The sequence below is a fragment of the Hyperolius riggenbachi genome, chromosome 3 (assembly GCF_040937935.1).
Source record: "Hyperolius riggenbachi isolate aHypRig1 chromosome 3, aHypRig1.pri, whole genome shotgun sequence".
Lineage (NCBI taxonomy): Eukaryota > Metazoa > Chordata > Amphibia > Anura > Hyperoliidae > Hyperolius > Hyperolius riggenbachi.
Genome location: NC_090648.1, coordinates 107951890 through 107972954, shown reverse-complemented (window position 1 = coordinate 107972954; position 21065 = coordinate 107951890). Strand labels below are relative to the sequence as shown.

Genomic DNA, 21065 nt, shown 5'->3' with positions numbered 1-21065 from the left:
AAAATGGGATAAAATAAATTGGCCTGGAGCACTTGCAGTCCTCTAAATAAATTGGATGCTATAGGGTTAAATAACAAACATCTGAGAGAGTCACCAATGCAAAATTTATTACTAAACAAAAAAAAACAAAAAAAAAAGGCCAAGTGTTTATGAATGAATGATCATGTGTTTGATGCCATAGCTAGAACCCTGCATGAATAGCCATGATGGAATGCTAATATAATGAAGAAATTATTTTGTTGATGACTCAACAGGTGCTGAATTAGAATTGAATATACTTTGTGCACTCCCAGCAGCATTAAACCAGAAATTACAAAAACAAATAAAAACAACAACAAAAACTGAATGTTGATTTAAAAAGGCAAGCTGTTCATAATTCCAGATATGCCAAGTAACATTCCACACACACAGCTCTTTCCTCACAGCGAGAGAGAAGCGTATATGGAAACCAGTCCTTCTACCCTGACAAATGATGTGTGTGCAGCGATGCATTTCACTGCATCTTGCTAAGTGCAGAGCTCATTAACAATTAGATGGTGAAAACTGTGGAAATGACCTTGCTATAAATTCACAGTATTGAAACAGGAACTCCTAGGGTACTGTGAAAATACAACTTTAATACTAATTACTTGCAGATGTACACCATAGCCAGGCTCAGTCATGAATCACAAAGTAATAGTTGGTATGATCCACCTCATATAAAAAGATAGAAGGTTTTGCTCTCTTCCAGGCCCTTTTTGGGGGGCAATGATTTGGGGCATGGGCCCTGAATCTGAGCACTGGTGCCCCCATCCTTCTGCGGGACAAAATAGTCTCTGGATGCAGAGGGGTAGGGCAACACACTGATCACCCGCATGCCAAGGTTGTCTATAATGACAGTCTCAGATGATGTGGGTGTATAGGTGGTGCAGCCACATCATTCAGAACTTCATTATAGTACGATCTGATGGCTGGTGCGGGAGGTTCCCTGGCTGCACTGCTGAAGGAGCCAGACTGCAGGTGAGTATCCGGTCTTTATTTTTATTTGAAGGTGCTCACTCACCACTGACACCAGGGATAATGTGAAATGTTGCCTAATTATATTTAAAGGGTCAGGCTGCCTAATTTATGTGGGTTTTTTTTGTGTGTGGAGAGGGCACACTCCCTATTAATTATGTATTTTGCGAGGTTCATGCACAGTTGACTCTGCCCATCCGTCATGACCATGCCCACTTATTGGCGTGGCGAGTGTAGTGTATGTATGTTGTCTTTGATGTGGGATGTTATTACTTATGTGCTGCTTAAAGGATCATTAGATCTCAAATGGAGTGGTGATGTCATAATGTTTCAGACTATGTGGATTGTTTGTTATAAAATGGGGTGGATTGTACATGTGTTACCTTGTGATTCACAGCTGAACCTGGCTGTGGTTTTCATCTGCATACAGCTGTTATTAGAAGAGCAGTGCTAACAAGAGCTATCAGTCAGGAGAGGGAATAATCAGAAACCATAACAGCTAGTGGTGTAGCAACACATATATGGGCCCCAGTGCATAGTTTGTGTGAAAGGTGTGAGCGGGTGGAGGAAAACCATTATTTTAATGATCACCAATGAAGAATAGAGGCTGTACTGTAGAGGCAGAAGAAGTACCCTGGGGGAGGGGGGGGCTCTGATCTGGGGTTTCAGATACCATCGCAACCTCTGCATCTCCAATTTCTACACTGCCAATAACTGTTCCGACCCCCCCCCCTCCCCGAACACCAATCACCACCCGCCCCCCTGAAACCACCCCCCCACCCGAATGATGTCAATTTGGAAATTAAATCTGCCTCCCCTAGATATTTGTCACAGTATGGCTGTAGAAATGCCCGGTCCTCCTGTCCCTGTCTAGAGCCAGCTACATTATACCACAGGTCCTCTTCAGGAAGTAGATAGGAGGTAAAAGGGAGGCCTTTGCATGAATCGCTGATACAGAGATCACTACCGTATCCAATGTCCCCAAAATATCTGACTTAACGGTCCAATATTCTGTGTGCTCAGTGATAACATGATACTGGGTTTGTCTGACCTGGAGATCAGCTATTCCCTTGATGGGTCCATTGATACAAGAGCGCTATCTGTGCAATTGACAGACTACAATGAAAACATTCAGTTATGCCTTATATAACTAATGTAGTATTATTATTAGCTTCTATCTAATCAGTTAGAATAAGGGTTTGCCTCATTTCCTAGAGCTCTAGGAAGCTCATATGAGCTCCTTGCCATCTTCCCTAACTCAGAGCCCATGTCTTGTCACTGACTGTAGATCATCCAATTGTCCATTTTACTCATCAATCTCCTATATAGTTTCTTTATGTTAAGCACTTCATTATGGCTGTCACACTTACAGTTATGTATATGTATGCACGGCCTGTGTTTTTTTGAGTGAATTATAAACCGTCAATTGATGTGATTAACCAATTATAAGCTTTTAAAAGACCAGTCCACATAACTGCAGATGTGGGGGCATTCTACTGTACTGAGTCATCGACTGTTTTCTTTTATCTCGTCTCTTGGAGTTTCCTAAAGTTGCATACACATCTTTGAAGGATGTCGTCCCTTCAGGGATCAGGACCTGATCCCCTTGGGTGACATCGCTGGACCAGGCTGACAACGTGCATTGTTGCTATGCGGGGGAGGAGGGGGGGGGGGTGACGGAGGCTGCGCAAACAATGGGATCGGCATCCCTGGAGTTGAGTAGATCTGCCCGGCGGATCACTCACAGGTTGGGGTCAGTGGCTGCTGTTCACACGCCTGATTATTGGCTGAGGCAGTCATTATTGGCCGCCTCAGCCAACTTAAAGAGAAACCGTAACCAAGAATTGAACTTCATCCTGATACCCCCTTTTACATGAGAAATCTATTCCTTTTTACAAACAGGACATCAGGGGGCGCTGCATGGTTGAATTGTGGTGAAACCCCTCCCACCGGAAACTGTGAGGACCATGGTCCTGGCAGTTTCCTGTCTGTGAACCTTGTTGCATTGTGGAAATAGCTGTTTACAGCGGTTTCCAACTGCCAAAAAAGCATGCAGCAACTACTTCCACTGACATCACCTGCCAGCAGTAAAAATGTCACCATGTGATAAATGTCAGAATGTAAATCAGGGAGAGGAAAGCTTTTACAATTGGCAAACACTGACTAAATCATTTATACATAATCATTGTAAAAATGAAGCAATTTTTTGTATTACATTATTTTCACTGGAGTTCCTCTTTAAGTCAGGCGCGTGTACGGGCCTTAACATGTAACTAGGAGAGAAGATAGCATTGTGGCTATTGTTGATGGGAAGAAGAAGAAAAACATGAACAAACTATAAATCTAAAAGTGATATAAGGAGCAAGTGAATGATATAAACCATCAACTACCCAAAGCTATAAGGCCAGTTTGGAATGTACTGACTCTAAGTGCACTTAACTCCAGGCAAGTTTGTTAATCTGCTTTCTACAGGTGAGTGACATATTTATCTTCTACCAAGTTTCACGGCTTAGCAACAGTCCCATCTTCTCGGGGGAATCCCTGTCGCCATGTCTGTGGGACACAGAGAACAAGGGTGAAGCTGATATCCCCCCTGACACCATCTCAGTGCTCTGATGTGCTTCATAGTCCCAGCTCCAGTTGCAGAGACAGCATGTGGTGGGGAAGGGTTGTGTTTGTCTTTAGAGGGAAGACAGTCTCACATGAACACAGAGTGTGGCTTCGGACACATGTTCTTTCTCACTTTGCGCATAAAGCGATTAAACTCGCGATTAGCTTTGTCCCACTTGTGAATTGCAGTGAGAATGTGCTGGTTCTTCACCTTTCGCCCCAGAACCAGAAACTGGCCACTAAGCTGCTCCAGCTGGGGACACGGACAGTTGGCACCATTCTTCAAGTAGAGGACCAGGTCTCCCCACTCCTTCCTCTGGATGGGACCCCTCTTCAGTGCTTTCTTCTTCTTCAGAAGCAACTTGCGGTCTCCACCATCCTTCTTCACTTCTCGCACAGAGACCTTCAAAGCTATAGCAAAAAAAAATAGAATAAAATTCAGAAACATCTATATAGTCTCTTATACTGTAATAAATTCTCACTCCACCCAACAAGAATTCCTCCCAATATATAGTGGCCACCTTACATAATGCACCATTTTGTAGTAGCCCCCTATAGTGGCTCTAAATCACATGTGCCCCAATGGTGCTTCACCTATTCCCCTGCAGGGACCACCAGGCAGAAGCAATGCTGTGATAATTGTCTCTGCTCAATCCTGGGATGTCTTTTCCTGTTGATTGTCCTCCATCCCCAGTCTTCCTTGCTAGCCTCCAGCAGCCACCTCAGCTGAAACCTGGCCTAGTGACCTCATCATGATGTTATCAGGCTGGGACTTGGTGCACACACCAGAGGAGGCCATCAAGGAAGGCTGGGGACAGCAGCACCACAGTCTGCATCTAAAGATATTGCAAGAATTGGGAGAGGTGAATTTATTATACTTATCCGGCATGGCTTCCTGCTGCCAATATCTGGATGGGAGAAATTGGTTTGGGGAGGACTTCCCAAATGTGCTCTATGTGCTTACTGACAGCTGAAGATTTCTATGTAAATCCCTATGCCCAGGGCCGGTTCTAGACTTTTTGCTCTCTGAGGCAAACTTTTGAGGATGCGCTCCACGGGGCCATCCGGAATGATTGCACAGCACCCAATTTACCCTGCTTCATTTAATATTCTCACATGACATTCTGCAACTCAACACAACAGCACACTGGCTGGCTGTGAGTCTGTGAAAAACTAACTGCTCATCCTCTGCCACTCCATTCCTCCTCAGTCAGGACAGCAGTGCCACCTCCTCCCTTCTGCTGTACAAGTCCTAATGAAACACTGCTGCTCTCCTGCCTCCCCCTCCTCACTCACTGTCAGACTCTTCACACAGCACAGCACATCTCTTCACCTCGCTCGCTCTCCTCACTCTTCTCTCACTTCTCCTCCTACTCTGACTGCATGCTGTTAGTGTAAACACAGTACAAACATGCTGCCCCTGTAATCTCTGCGCCTGATGCAAATGTTTTACCTTGCTTCATGTGAGAACTAGCCCTGCCTATGCCATGTCTGCATTGCAAAGTGGACATGAATGTACTGTTTTAACCTAACTGATCAAGGGAATGACCAGCCAGAACCACAAGCACCCTCTTGGTATTATGACCCATCTCCTTCTGTGCAATAGAGGTAGGGAAGAGCCCATTATCATTAGCACTGGAACAAGGGCTTTTCAGTCAGTGAGGGGAGGGTATAACTTGTCCCATACAATGCCATGTGGGTTAGTATTGATCTCTCTTATCAGCTCGGGCCTCCTATCACCAATCTCTGCATTTTAATGTTTTACTTTATTTACTGTCAATATTCTTTTGCCATTAGATACGATATTATGTTTTGTAAAAAGAAACCCCAAGATTGTCCATAAGTGGCTTGGTTTTTTTCAATGTTGTCTTCAACATAGATCAACTGTAGGTCTTGAATGTTAATTCCACTCAAACCTCCATGCAGGGAATGAATACACTTCAATGGCTTCTAAGCAGATCATAGTCCTCCCTCTACTCGGCTACCTCAGTTCAGCTAATTAGAAGTGAGCATCACAGCCCTGCTCTATGACATCTCCAGTGGGATGAAAAGAGAAAGTAAATCCCCAGGCATGTGACCCGCGTGTCTTGAGCTAGGTACACACATGTACAGGTGTCCCTCAACTTCTCTGGTGGCATTGTTGGTGATCCGCCATGTTGGATTCCTAAGAACCAACCTCCATTGTTCTTCTTTTGTATTTCCACCTCTCTTTTATCCCCCCTCCCCTATCCACAGAACAGAATAGGCTGCAGAGCAGTGTGTCCAGTGGCGTAGCAATAGGGGGTGCAGAGGCAGCAACTGCATCGGGGCCCTTGGGCCAGAGGGGCCCTGAAGGGTCCACCCTCTATCACAGTATTAACTCTCTATTGGTGCTGTGCCGGTAATAATGACTTCAATAAATGCTTTGAATAGTAGTAATTCTTAACACACTGTTCCCCATCCCCTTCTTGCATCTCTGACACTGGTTGACCTTGGCAGGTTGTGGTGCGCCGTATCACTTGTTATGTATAGAGTGCTTGGGGGGGCCCCATGTAAAACTTGCACTGGGGCCCAGAGCTCCTTAGCTACGCCACTGAGTATGTCTGTACAACAGGCAGTCCCAGAAAGGGCTTTATAGGTGGCAATCATTGCAATATGTGCCTATGCAGCTTTATGGGGTTAAAGCACAGCTTGAATTATAGACAAGATAACATTTTTCTTACCAAATTCACTGGCGCACATGTGTTCATAGAGAGAGTCCGCCTTTATCTCGCCGTCACACTGCGGGCACACTTCTGTCCCTGGGAAATACAGAAAATCCAGTTATCAGTATTGGTCTATTCCAGCCACCATATGCAGGAAATCTTAAAGGGGAACTGAAGAGAGAGGTATATGGAGGCTGTCATGTTTATTTCCTTTTAGACAATACCAGTTGCCTGGCAGCCCTGCTGATCCTCTGCCTCTAATACTATTAGCCATAGCCCCTGAACAAGCATGCAGCAGATCAGGTGTTTCAGTGGTTCAGACTTATAAGCCAGATCTGACAAGACTAGCTGCATGCTTTTTTCTGGTTTTAATCAGATACTACTGCAGAGAAATAGACCAGCAGGGCTGCCAGGCAACTGGTATTGATTAAAAGGAAATAAACATGACAGCCTCCATATACCTCTCTCTTCAGTTCCCCTTTAAGCTTGTTGGAAATAACCAAAACTAAGCTATGAAGGTTCAGTTAAAGGACCACTATCGTGAAAAATTTAAAATACATGAAAACACATAAATAAAAAGTACAATTCCCCCCAGAGTAAAATGTGCTACAAATTACTTTTCTCTTGTGTTGCTGTCACTTACCTTAGGTAGTAGAAATCTGACTGAACTGACAGGTTTTGGACTATCCCATATCCTCATGGGGGATTCCCAGGGTTTCCTTTATTTTCAAAAGCTGTTACTGAACAGCTGTTGCTCTGTCCAACTGCCAGAACAGTGTACAAACAGATAGGGGGGCTGCCTGCATCTTTGTATAGATCCTTTCCAGGGCATGCTTTTGTAAATAAATGTAATACTGTACTGAGAAACCCCCATGAAGAGATGGACTAGTCAAAAACCTGTCAGTTACGTCAGATTTCTATTAACTGCCATAAGTAGGAGCAACATAGTAATTTATAGCTCATTTTACGCTGGAAGAAATACACTTATTTGTGTGTGTTAACATGTACGTTAAATTTTACATATTTTCATGATAGTCTATGACAAACATTTCGGCATTTTCAAAGAATCATATTTAAACCTAATTACCAGCCAAAGCTTTATTTATATTTGCATGGAATAGCAAAGCAACGGAACCTCTGTTCTGTTTCCTGTCTTGGGGACACCAAGGCCTCCAATGTGGCTCTTATGTGAGGTTTTCTTCTGTATCCAAAAGACGTAACAAAAAGAAAAAATAATCTTTGGGATGGAGATGTTCTCCATTAAAGCCTATTAAAACATAATGGGCCTGATATAATTGTGACATTTTCACATCTTATCAATAAAATGCCTTTTACCTTCTTGCCAACTGAGTCACGTCAATGGGTATGGCTGTGGTGGCAGCCCCAGGACCGCCTAACGCCGATTGGCGTAAGGTCCTTGGGGCGTGGTTTGCGGGCGATCATGCACGGCAATTTGCGCGCATCCCCAGTCTGATGGCTGAGCTCCGCTCCGCCTACAGTCTCCCAGCGGCAATCGCCACTGGGAGATTGTTAGCGCTGCAATGTAAGGCAGCACTGTACTGGGGACAGCCGTATAACACGGCTGTCCCCTCTGTGGGCTCGGAGGTGATCGGCTGTCATAGGTTGAAGCCTATGACAGCTGATCACGCTGATTGGCTGGTGTGGGGGAGGGAGGGGTTTGTATAAAAAAGAAAAAAATAGCCATATTTATTTAAAAAATAATGCAATAAATATTTATAAAAAATAAATAAACATCTGGGGAGCGATCAGACCCCTCCAACAGAAAGCTCTGTTGGTGGGGAGAAAAGGGGTGGGGGGAATCACTTGTGTGCCGAGTTGGACGGCCCTGCAGTGGCCAATTTAGTGAGAAATGGCCTGGTCTTTAGGGGGGTTTAACAGTCACTGTGCCAGCAGCGGCAATTACTGTGCCAGCAGCAGCAGTCACTGTGCCAGCAGCAGCAATTACTGAGCCAGCAGCAGCAATCACTGTGCCAGCAGCGGCAATCACTGTGCCAGCAGCAGCAGTCACTGTGCCAGCAGCGGCAATTACTGTGCCAGCAGCAGCAGTCACTGTGCCAGCAGCAGCAGTCACTGTGCCAGCAGCAGCAGTCACTGTGCCAGCAGCGGCAATTACTGTGCCAGCAGCAGCAGTCACTGTGCCAGCAGCAATTACTGAGCCAGCAGCAGCAATCACTGTGCCAGCAGCGGCAATCACTGTGCCAGCAGCAGCAGTCACTGTGCCAGCAGCAGCAGTCACTGTGCCAGCAGCGGCAATTACTGTGCCAGCAGCAGTAATCACTGTGCCACCAGCAGCAGTCACTGTGCCAGCAGCTGCAGTCACTGTGCCTGCAGCTGCAGTCACTGTGCAAGCAGCAGCAATTACTGAGCCAGCAGCAGCAGTCACTGTGCCAGCAGCAGTAATCACTGTGCCAGCAGCCGCAGTCACTGTGCCAGAAGCGGCAATTACTGAGCCAGCAGCAGCAGTCACTGTGCCAGCAGCAGTAATCACTGTGCCAGCAGCTGCAGTCACTGTGCCAGCAGCAGCAGTCACTGTGCCAGCAGCAGCAATTACTGAGCCAGCAGCAGCAGTCACTGTGCCAGCAGCAGTAATCACTGTGCCAGCAGCCGCAGTCACTGTGCCAGCAGCGGCAATTACTGAGCCAGCAGCAGCAGTCACTGTGCCAGCAGCAGCAGCAATAACTGTGCTTAACAGCAGTTACCATTGTGCTAGCAGCAGCAGCAGCACTCAATGTGCGAGCAGCAGTTATCATTGTGCCAACAGCAGGAGCAGTTACCACTGTGCCACTAACAGCATAACAGCAGCAGCAGCAGCAATCACTTTTCCATCGGCAGCACTTACTATTGTGCCACCAGCAACAGCAGTCACCATTGTGCCAGCGGCAACAGCAATAACCATTGTACAAGCAGCTGCAGTTACACTTCAACCAGCAGAAGCAATCACTGTGCCAGGAGCAGCAGTTACCCCTGTGTCAGCAATAGTTACCATTGTACCAACAGCAGCAGCAGTCACTGTGCCAGCAGCAGTTACCATTGTGCAGTTACCATTTTTGGACAAATGCTAAAAAATTTTCTTTTTTTACTTTTAGATTTTTCTGTTAGATCGAATATAAAGATTTTTCCAACAAATCCAATCAGATCGGATCCAATTTTTATTGAAAAAAACGGGATAATAATTTGTTTTTCTTAATCGAAACAAAATTTATTTTCAACTTTAATTCAATTATTCAATTAGTTTTGGTCAAGTAAACGGGTAAAATCAAACATTTTTATTGTACCATGTGAGGGCACTATTAGGGAGAGGTACAAGTGCCTTGCAGATGAGATTCTCACCCAGAACCTCTAGCCATCCGGGCAACAATGTTACCAAACTCCCCCCTGTGCTGCCCAAATCTGACAGCCTGCTGATATATAGACCTGACGTCATTGTCACTATTAGGTGGAAAACACAAAAGAGGGGACTAGTCAAGGCTTCTAATGAAGGTTGTATATCAGTCACCAGTCATGACAGATAGCTGCAATCCAGTGCAAATTCTGATTCCCACCAGGCCAGGGGCTGCTGCATATAGAATGCTGGCCTTTGTGACTGACAACTGCCCTCCCTGGTGGCCCTCGTCATTAACACCTCAATTGCTGGGGTTACAATTGCCCCTCTGCTGTCTTATTAAGCTATTACTCTTATCAGCAATGTCCCTTTCCCTGTAGCACCCCTATCTTCATCAATAAAATACTACAAGAAGAAATAATGATGTATAATTTGTGAGAAATGATTCCTCGCCGGTTGTTTTGAGTGCAGTACTTTATTATCAAGCATAGTTTACCTTATAAAGCACCACTACTAGTATACAGTGTCAGCAGCAAACGCAGGTGTATGACACAGATGATACAGTACGTAAATCTACCAGTAACATTTACCTAAGCCGCATTGTCTGTACAGCCATTGTTCCTGAACTGTCACCTCAAATGATCAGTAAATGATCTATTATGGGAGGAGGGGTATGAGTCTCAAGGCTCATATACACACGTCCAACAAAGCGCACGACCAACCCGACAGCATGACCAACAGTATGACAACTTGTTGACTCGACCTGTATTTCCACACAGCCAAACAAACTAAATGACCAACCAGGGGTCGTAACTAGAAATCACTGGGCCCACCTGCGAATCTTTGGATGGGGCCCCCTCCTCCCCTTCACACACATGGTGAACAGAAAACACATACAGAAAACCGACAGATGAGTGTGCTCCCAGCCTCAGCTTATTACACTCACTCTGTCCATCTTTGATAGATCAGAACTGGCTCTGGAGACTCCTCCAGCATCACTACAGTACAGAGCACTTGGGGAGGGCTAGAGAGGATGGGGACTGGGAGCTGTACACAAGACCCCGATGCACACTGAATAGGGACCGTCTACAAATCTTTGTATGATTCCTTATCAGTGGCTGAGTAGAGGCAGTCATTAGAACAATTGTGCAGACAACAGAAAACTTTTTCTCTCTGTGCCCTTAGTTGTCAGTATCTCAGGACAGGGAAAAGAAACTTCTTCCCCATGGGGCCCCCTGCTGCTTCTGGGCCCACCTGCAGCTGCATTCCTTGCAGGATCTATTGTTATGCCCCTGCGACCAACTCATTTACATTGATTTGCTGTTTGTGATAAAAAGTGAATCTTCTCTGAATCGATTCCTTTCAGAGATGAATTGATCATTTTGGAAAACTGGGTGGAAATCTATATGTGGATAGCTGGCTTAACCTTCTAGCAAACCCTCTATTTTTCAATGTGAATCAGGCAAGGCCTGCGTTCCAGAGATCCAGTGTATACTGGTGATCCAGTGATCTCCAGTATACAAGAGCCTAAAGCCCTGATCCCTCCCTCTTGACTGCTCAACCAGCGATCCAGCCTGACCTTTTGTCCAAGGGACAGCTGAAAGAATTGTTTTTCCCATTGCCCCACCCACCAAGTGACATCACTCCCATGCCAACCCCCCATAGAACAGAAAAAGTCACACACCTGCAAATGACTGATATAGTTTCACAGCCTCAGCCTTGCAATGTCACCCAAAGGATAGGGTTTCGACATTGATTGAGCATCTGTACGGGGTTTTAGTAAATCAGGCGCCTTGTATTTATTGCTGTATTCACAAAAGAGGACAATGGGCTGTTACACCAAAAGGTCATCTCTTTCCAAATGTATTTCTTTAGCTGACAATGGGATCCTTTGGTTATTTATTGCTGGGATTGAATGTACCACACTATAATGAAGGAGAAAAGTCTTTGTAAACTATTGACAGCAGGAAAAATTCCAGCACAAATCAGAGAAAGAGAACTGTAATGTGCTTGTTTGTTGCCAGACAGTTCAGCTATGGAGCAGTTAAAGGCCCATACACACGTCGGATTTGCGCGAACGACGGGTCGTTTGAACGTTCCGTCGTTCGCACGTTTCCGCATGAAATCCGGCGTGTGTACAGACTATCGTTCGGGAGATAAGACTGGTTACCAGCGATCCGGCGGATCGCTGGTAACCAGTCTTATCTCCCGAACGATAGTCTGTACACACGCCGGATTTCATGCGGAAACGTGCGAACGACGGAACGTTCAAACGACCCGTCGTTCGCGCAAATCCGACGTGTGTATGGGCCTTAAGCCTTGTATCAATTGCTATTTATAGAGTGCTTGGGGGGACCCATTGTAAAACTTGCATCGGAGCCCATAACTCCTTGGCTACACCACTGGTGGGAGCACAAAGACCTTAGCTTGCGCTCAAACAAGATAAGGACCTGGCACTCCAGATCTCTCATTGAACCATCGGGGACACCGTACACATGCCAGGTTCTCAGAAGAGGCGTCCCTGACTGTCCGGCTCGGATGAGAACATCTAGTGTGTGTGAATGCCTAATGCTGGCAATACATGGCTCGATTCTGAGCCATTTAGATGGCTCGATAGATCATTTCTCCCGCCCGATTGTTTCTGCGCTCGATTCTACATGGAAGACAATGGGAAAAGATAAGAAAAAACAGCGGAAGATAAGAGAATCGCCTGCAGAATCGAGCTCTGAAAATCTCGGGCGCGGAATCGAGTGGCAAAATCGAGCCGTGTATGCCCAGTACACTGGTTGCCAAAGGCTGATTTACCAAGACAGGTGCAAACTGAAGCAAAGGGGAAGCAGTTGCCAACAGCAACCCATCAAGTTCTCTTTGCACCTGTCTTGATAAATCTGCCGCATTGCCCTGTGCATAAAAGATGTGAAATGGGAACTGCCTGTGTTATATCTAATGAATAATATGTTTTTTTCCAGTTTTCAGATCTATGAAACATTTTGTAGATTTGAAAATAAAAGGCTATTGCTGTTTTCTTGGCAACACGGGCAGTTCCTATTTGACGGGACACAAATGCACAATGCTCCTGGCAAGCTTAAAACCTACTCAAAATATTCAGTCTATCATAATGCAACATTTGAATTGAATAATATGGAATTAAAGAGAACCAGAGATGAAGCACCCTCATGTATTTTACCTTATAAATCAGTGGGAACATGACAGTAAACACCTAATCTGCTCTTTGTTACATTGTTCTCTGTTTAATTTGCCTGTTATCACCTCTAAGATAAGAATCCCGACTAAGCAGTCGGCTGGCTTTGCTACAGAAAGATTATAGCTGAGACTGTGGTCTTTGGTGTCTTTTCAAGTCCAAGCCTGCCCCCTGCTGGCTTTGCTCAGAAATCATTATAGCTGAGTCATTATAGCAAAGCCAGACTCAATGCACAGTCCGGGATTCTTATCTCAGCTAGATAACAGACACTTTTAGCAGTGAGGATGAAACAGAGGGCAGGGTAGGTGTTTTCTCTAATGTTCCCACTGATTTCTATGGTAAAATACATGAGGGTGCTTCGTCTCTGGTTCACTTTAAGCCTGGTACACAATTCAATTATGATTGGCCAATCACTGACCAATTTTACCACTACATGAAGGTGGTAAAATTAGTTATTGATTGGCCAGTCCTAATTGAAAGTGTGTACCAGGCTTTACTCTTGTGCAGGAAGTGACATCACTGTTCACACTTCTCTGCATAGGTATTGTCAGGAACCGGCCCGCGGCACGCCTGCGTATACGGTTCCCGACTGCGGGTTTGACCAGATCGAGAGGGGAAGCAGCCTTAGTCAAGCTAAAACAAGGCTGGGACCCCTCAGAACACCTCTCACTGCCACCACTAGCGGTTCGCTAGACACTTCCACTCTGCTGTTGAGTCCTCAGCGCGCACTCCGCGTTTTCGTATTCGGGTCAGCTTTGCGCTTAGGCTGAATACGGGAACGCCACGCACCCACACACACACACAGTTGCAATCTTACACTGTAGTGAAGCAAAACCACTAACAGTCGTTCCGAACGATACTGTTAGCCACTCAGCTGTCGCTACTCGCACTGGCGTTTTTCGTACGTTGGGTCAGCTGCGCGCTTTAGGCCAACGTATGACAAACGCCCCCACACACAATGCAATTACAATTTCATATGGTAGTGTTGCTCAAGCATACAATTAGGCACGGACTTATTCACACTTCAATCTCTTCTAGGCTATGAGGGTTAGTTTAGTACAGCAGAAGTCAAGCTTATTAAATAATAATTTAATATTCCTGGAAAAATGGAAGTGGAACAATGCAGAACAGAATATATACAAAAGATTACAAAAAACAAAATAAAAAGTTACAAAGATAAAAGTTACAAAAATACACACAAAGCGATTTTGCTTACCAAAATAAACGGGGAAATAAACGTACCAGCGTATCGATCTGGCGTTGTTGCGGGAGTACGCACTTCTGGTCAGGAACCAGGTTAGTTCTAGCTGTGTGTGCTACCTCCAAGAACTACAAGTTGTGGTTATCCTAGCTGCTGTTTTATACTGTGAGATACGCCTGGAGGCTGCAACTTCCTTGGGGAGGGGAAGAACTAGTTTTTAATTAAATCTCAGACATATTCCATTTCCAGGTAAAAGTCTATACATCAAAAGATTGTGAAGTGAGGCTTTCAACTCCAGGTGGAAACTTGATTAAGGCTTTTTCCTGTCTCCGTTTTTAAAGTCTGCAGAAATTTCCACCCCCTTCCCATAGATGTGATTTACAGGGTATAGTTTGCACCTCCACCAATAATTCAATTTCCTCACAATGAAATAGTGTTTAACACACATGTCAACTTTTGGTGCAGCGACTCTTCCTGACTTAGTCTAGAGTTCTTCACTTCCTCAACAGAAGTGTAAATGTTTCAAGTGTCAAGGACTTCAACACTTCACTTCTGCCATTGTCTGATTACCCAAGCTCTATTCACTGAAGTCCTCTTTAGATGCAAATGTAGGTCTAGTGACCCACCCACATAATCACATGAACAGTCCATGAATCTAGCCTGCATATCTACACCTTTGACATACCACAGCAGATATAAAAATGGGAAAATGAAAATATATTACTGTATTATCCTTAACAGCATCAGCACCCCAATATATCACCACAGGTACTGCCACATCTAAGGGTGTGAAGACACATCCAATTTCTGATGTAGTACGAGGGCCTGCAGATTTTGTATGCCGTGAACAGATTGTGTAGGTAAGCTCTTAACCGTTTGCCGACCGCGTCACGCCGCGGTGGCAGCCCCAGGACCGCCTAATGCAGATCAGCGTAAGTGCCTTGGGGCGGGTATTGCAGGAGATCGCACACGCTTTTGCGCGCGCATCTTCGCATGAATGCCGAAACCGCTGTCTAATAAACCTGTACAGCGCTGCGATCCAAGGCAGCGCTGTACTGGGGACAGCCGTGTGACTCGGCTGTCCCCTCCATTGCCTCAGGGGTGAGGAGGGGGGGGGGGGGAGATCACTTGTGTGCTGTGTTGTGTGGCCCTGCAGCGAGGCCTTAAATATATCAATAACATATCAATAAGAGAGTTCACGTATGGTGTTGTGGGATATCTGGCAGCACTGAAGAAGGTGGTGTACACATTGGTGTATTTGGAGGCTTTTATTGCTGTCTGTGATCTTGGCAGCCACACTATATGGTGAGGACCTGTGAGACCCTGTATGTGGTGGATATACATATGAATATTGCTGGGTGTATGGAAGGAGGCAATATATCAATACAGTATCACGCTATGGTTTATTGTTTATTCTTTTCCAAGTGACATCGCTTGAGGAAGATTCCATCTGTGTCCAGCAGCATCCTGGAGTGACTTAAGAATTTATCATCACATTCCACACATCTGCTGTATATTGCATGCATGTGAACACTACCCTGCTTATTCATATCCATCCGGAAAGATGCTATTGCTCAAGGGATTTGTGATCCTCTGTCCTTACTTCATCTTTCCTTTGACAAATATCACATCCCTGTCTTCTTCAAACTCAGTGGTGTAGCTGAGGAGCTTGGGGCCCCAGTATGAGATTTACATGGGCCCCAAGCATTCTATTGATATTAATTCCCAAAGCCTACCAAGGTCAGTTTCAGTGTCTTAGAAGTGTAATCAGAGTATTAAGGAAACAGTTAAAGTGGACCCAAATTAAAAATACTAGATTTCAGAAATAAAATCTATTTTCTAAATTATAATAATAAATAGCAGCCTTTTTTTAGTTGCATGATGACAAATATAAAATATCTTACATTTATTGGAGGAACCCCTCCCCTTCCTTTCGTATTGCCGGGACAGAATCCGGCAAACTGGTAAAGTAGGTGGTGTCCGGCAAAGGAGGAATTGCTAATGGCTGCCACATGTATAACCCTAGTTATGAAAAGAGAAGGGTGAAAAGCATGCACTGAAATGCTCATAGGCTTGAAGGAGTGTTTATTTATCTTTGTATGTGTCAGAGTGGTCAAACTCATATGGAAATGTGTGCATCTTTATTTATTTAAGTATTTATATAGCGCCGACATATTACACAGCGCTGTACAGACTATATTGTCTTGTCACTAATTGTCCCTCAGAGGGGCTCACAATCTAGTCCCTACCACAGACCTATGTCTATGTATGTATCATGTAGTGCATGTACCACAGTCTAGGGCCAATTTAGGGAGAAACCAATTAACTTATCCAGGGGGATTTTTAGGGGGGATTTTCAAGGGGGGGGGGGATTCCTCAAAGGTCTCCCTCAGCCACGCACAATACAGTATAATAATATGGAAGGACATCATGCTGGGTACACATAATGCAATTTACTGTCCGACTGACATGATCTGACGATTATTTCCTGAATGTCCGATCTGCTCCTGAACGACAGCGGGATCAATTAGGGGCAGTTTGGATACAGATAATAATGAGGACAGCCGATATTAATAATGAAGGGGAAAGTGAAGCATTCACACAGCAGGGCACAGGGCTGTGCTCATACCTGACTCTGTTAAGTTCCCCAGAGCTGCTTCATGCTCTGTACACACACTGCTGCTCTATGCTCTGTACACACACTGCTGCTCTATGCTCTGTACACACACTGCTGCTTTATGCTCTGTACACACACTGCTGCTCTATGCTCTGTACACACACTGCTGCTCTATGCTCTGTACACACACTGCTGCTTTATGCTCTGTACACACACTGCTGCTCTATGCTCTGTACACACACTGCTGCTCTATGCTCTGTACACACACTGCTGCTCTATGCTTTGCACACACACTGCTGCTCTATGCTCTGTACACACACTGCTGCTTTATGCTCTGTACACACCGTGCTGCGTAGCAGGGAAAGAAAGGGGCAGTGCTGTGAGCTGCAGATATTCTGGTGTCTCAACTTGTGCCTGACGCCAGACACTGCACTGACCCTGGTCTGAGGGGGGATTCTGGGCAGCTGTAATTCCCCCCTCCCCATCCCCCTCCCGAGTTTGCCTATGTTATCTGTATGCAGGGGCATAGCAATAGGGGTTGCAGAGGATGCGACCACATCGGGGCCCTTGGGCCAGAGGGGCCCCAAAGGGCCCTCCCTCAACTACAGTATTAGCTCTCTATTGCTTCTGTGCTCATAATAATCACTTCTATAGATACTTTGAATAGTAGTAATCATTAACAAACTGTTCCGCATCCGCTTCTTGCACCTCTGACACTGTAGTTGCCATTGGCAGGTTTTGGTGCGCCGTATCATTTATGCATACAGTGCTTGGGGCCCCATTGTAAAACTTGCTTCGGGGCCCACAGCTCCTTAGCTACGCCACTGTCTGTATGTTTTTGGGATGTGGGAGGAAACCAGAGTGCTCGGCTGGAGGAAAACCACACAGACACGGGGAGAACATACATGTGGGGAGAACATACTCATCTCTATGGGAATGAGTAGAATGGCCTGGATCCGACTCCATGTATGGCCCAGTTACAAAATACAAAAAAACCTCAAATATATGATGAAATTAAATATATAAGTAAAAAATACACAAGTATAAACACTACATTTGTCAACTTGCCTGTTTCACGCTACACTGATAAAGAAAGATATCCAGGTTCCCTTAGAATACACAAAGCTGTCATAAGGCGGTTTTAGAATAAACACAAGCATATCCTTTCCAGAGTGTATTATCATTGGATCTCATTATTGGATGCACTATTATAGGTTTTATTCCCATACGTAATCATTAATTGGCTCAGCTCGCACTGAATAAAACTTATTAGCAGAAGTCTTACTGTAAGTTGACCGTAAAGGTGAAAATGTCAGGATTTTCTCTGGGCCAATCCAAAAATGTCAAACTTTTTTTTGTAAAATGTTGCTTTGGATGCAGTGAGTTAGAGCTGGAGCTCTGTCTGGTCCAAACTGATATAAACATAGAATGCCTGTCTCATAACATCTATCACATTACAATAAATGACCCCCCTAGACTGTATCAGTTGGTCTGGATATCATCTATTGCTGAAAACTGTGGGAAGAATCCTAAACACGCTACATGGAATTCAGCAGAAGCAGTCATTTGGGGCTGTCTCAACCAAGAAACTCGTCTGTGTTCAGGTGCCCCACAAAGGGAAGGTCCGAGATATTTAAAAACAAAAATCTACTTACCCAGGGCTTTCTCCAGCTCCTGGCAGCTACCCTGTGCCCTCGCCGCAGCTCTGCTCCCAGCCGGTGGTCCGAGGTCCCCTCCATTCGGTACAGATGCCGACCTCGCCAGGTCGGTATCCACTGCGCCTGAGCGAGAACTGCTCGGGGTCGTGCTGACGTACTCTGGAGTGTACTGCACAGGTGCAGTAGTTCTATGTCTGCACAGAACACTCCAGATGATGGCAGCGCAACACAGAGGCACAGTAGATGCCAGTCGGCATCTGCACCGGAGTGGACCCCCAGCGACCGGCTGGAAGCAGAGCTGGGGCAAGGGCACAGGGCGGCTGCCGGGGGCTCGAGGAAACCTCGGGTAAGTAGATTTTTGTTTTTAAATACCTCGGATCTGTCTTTTAAAGATGGTGTGCTAGGGTTGTGGGTTGGGGGGTTATTGGGGCGGAAGATTGGGGGACAGCTTCATCTAGGGCTGGGAGAGGATGGCCTTCATTTCTGCCTAGATTTTCCTGGTAGTCCAAACTGACCACTCAAAAGTTATTTTTTTACGCCTCATCTACAGGGTACAATTTTCCATCAGATAGACAGATCTATTAGATAGATCTGAAAATAAATTGCATCGTTTGTAGACGCTCAAATTGTTACAGAGCAATTTTGTGATAGATTTTGATTTGATAAGTACCCAAAATCTAACGCAGTCCGATTGGACCGGTTGGAAATTATCTAATAGATCCGTCTAATAGATCCGATCTGACGGAAAATTGTACCATGTAGATGAGGCTTAAAGTATTGAGTCTTATCTAATAGAGGGAATGGGGGTAGTAACTGAAGCGAACTGGGGAAATTCACTTTTAATCTAGAATAACCCATGGCCCTTACAAACTCTAATGCTCCCCTGTTCTGAGCTATCCACCTCCAGTGGGCTCTCAGCCTCTCAATTAACTTATCATCCCAATGCATCCACACACTTGTAACCCCCCCCCTTCCCACGCACACACACGTGTAACCCCCCCCCCCCCCCCACCCCCCCTGAACCCAGCAACTCACCTCTCCTGGCTGGTGCGCTCCTCCATTAGTCCATCCGTTCCCATCTTCATCCCGACCCAGTAGCATATTACATAATAACAGGTGCCAGGTCACTGAGAAGAAGAGGATGAAGATTGGAATGCACGGATGGAGGATAGAAGTTGGGACGGGTCAGCCACTACAATGACGAAAACTCTGCAGGGACCCCGGGGCCACAAAATCAGGGTGGGGGGGAGACCTGGGGGGCACAGCAGCTGGCTCAGGGGCCATGGGGGGGGGGGGGGAATTAGCCAGTAACAAGGAAGACCATAAAGCCACCTACAGGTGTGTAGGGGTCGGAGGGCCCCAGAATTTTGCCCAGAGACCCCATTGCAACTAGGACCCCTGGCCACACTTCCCTGAAGGTCAACCTGCTGGAAGAAGAACAGACTGGGTGGGCCACAGGGCTGTCATCTGCATTACATGTCTTGTTTCAAAGTACAGCAAAGAAAAGCTCATCAGTGCTGGAGAGTTCAGAGGCAACCCCCTCCTCCCTCAATGACTTCATTCAGTAGTTAGTGCAGTAACTAGTTAGTGGGATATTAACCATGATATCTAAAGAGCTATTCTCACCTCTCCACTAACAGTCCCCTCCCCTGCCCATTCAAATGTAAATGTTTATCCTGCTAGGCTCAGGGAGATAACATGTGTTGCACAGTGAGTAGGGACATCCACAGATGAACCCTTGGTATTTGTCTCCAGCTATACACTTCTGTATATGTCCTTTCATCCCAGCCATTTTACTACAAAGTTCTTATTAGGAGAAAACTCCTTTATGCATTAATTTAAATATCCCCAAATGTACATTCACTCACTTTGTCCTTTGTTAAAGGGGCACTATGGTGAAAAAAATGTAAAATGTTAAATATGTGCAAACATAGTGAAATAAGAAGTACGTTTTCCCCATCTATTCATGGGGGATTTTCAAGGATTTATTTATTTTCAAAAGCACTTAGTGAATGGCAGTTGCTCTGTCCAACTGTCAAAAAACTGTGTAGCGAGCAGGGAAGCTGGCCAGCATCATTGTTTAAATCCTTTTTAGGGAATATCTTTATAAAGAATAAAAGCCTTGCTGAGAATCCCCTATGAAGAGATGGACTAGTCCAAAACCTGTCACTTCTGTCCGATTTCTACTACCTCCTGTAAGTGACAGCAACATAGGAGAAAAGTAATTTATGGCTCATTTTACTCTGGAAAAAAACTCACTTATTTGTCTATGTTTGCACATATTTTAAATTGTACAATTTTTCGCCTTAGTGCTCCTTTAACCCTCCTGGCGGTCTATTAAAACCCGCCAGGGGGCAGCGCTGCCGTTTTTTGAATTTTTTTTTTTAAATCATGTAACGAGCCTAAGGCTCGCTACATGATAGCTGCTGCTCAGCGGCATCCCCCCAGCCCCTCCGAACGCCTCCGGCGATAGGCGATCAGGAAATCCCGTTCAAAGAACGGGATTTCCTGGAGGGCTTCCCCCGTCGCCATGGCGACGGGGCAGGATGGCGTCACCGACGTCATGGACGTCGTGACGTCTAAGGGAGACCCGATCCACCCCTTAGCGCTGCCTGGCGCTGATAGGCCAGGCAGCGCAGGGGTCTAGGGGGGGGGGGCTCTGCGGCGGCGTGGATAGCGGCGAATCGGCGCGGGGCGGCGGCGATCGGTGTGCTGACGCAGCTAGCAAAGTGCTAGCTGCGTTCAGCAAAAAAA

At 45.6% G+C, this 21065-nt stretch overlaps 1 protein-coding gene across 1 annotated transcript in view; it reads right to left on the bottom strand.

Moving 5' to 3' along the window:
• Positions 1-3178: 3178 nt before the first annotated feature.
• The window catches only part of SFRP1 (secreted frizzled related protein 1), a 28846-nt gene continuing 10959 nt past the window's right edge, over positions 3179-21065 (bottom strand). The window contains exons 2-3 of the mRNA XM_068274738.1: positions 6309-6386; positions 3179-4017 (exon numbers count right to left, since the gene is read on the bottom strand). Of these exons, the coding sequence (XP_068130839.1) occupies positions 3695-4017; positions 6309-6386 (401 nt within the window). The 3' untranslated portion in view covers positions 3179-3694. The remainder of the gene's footprint in view (positions 4018-6308; positions 6387-21065) is intronic.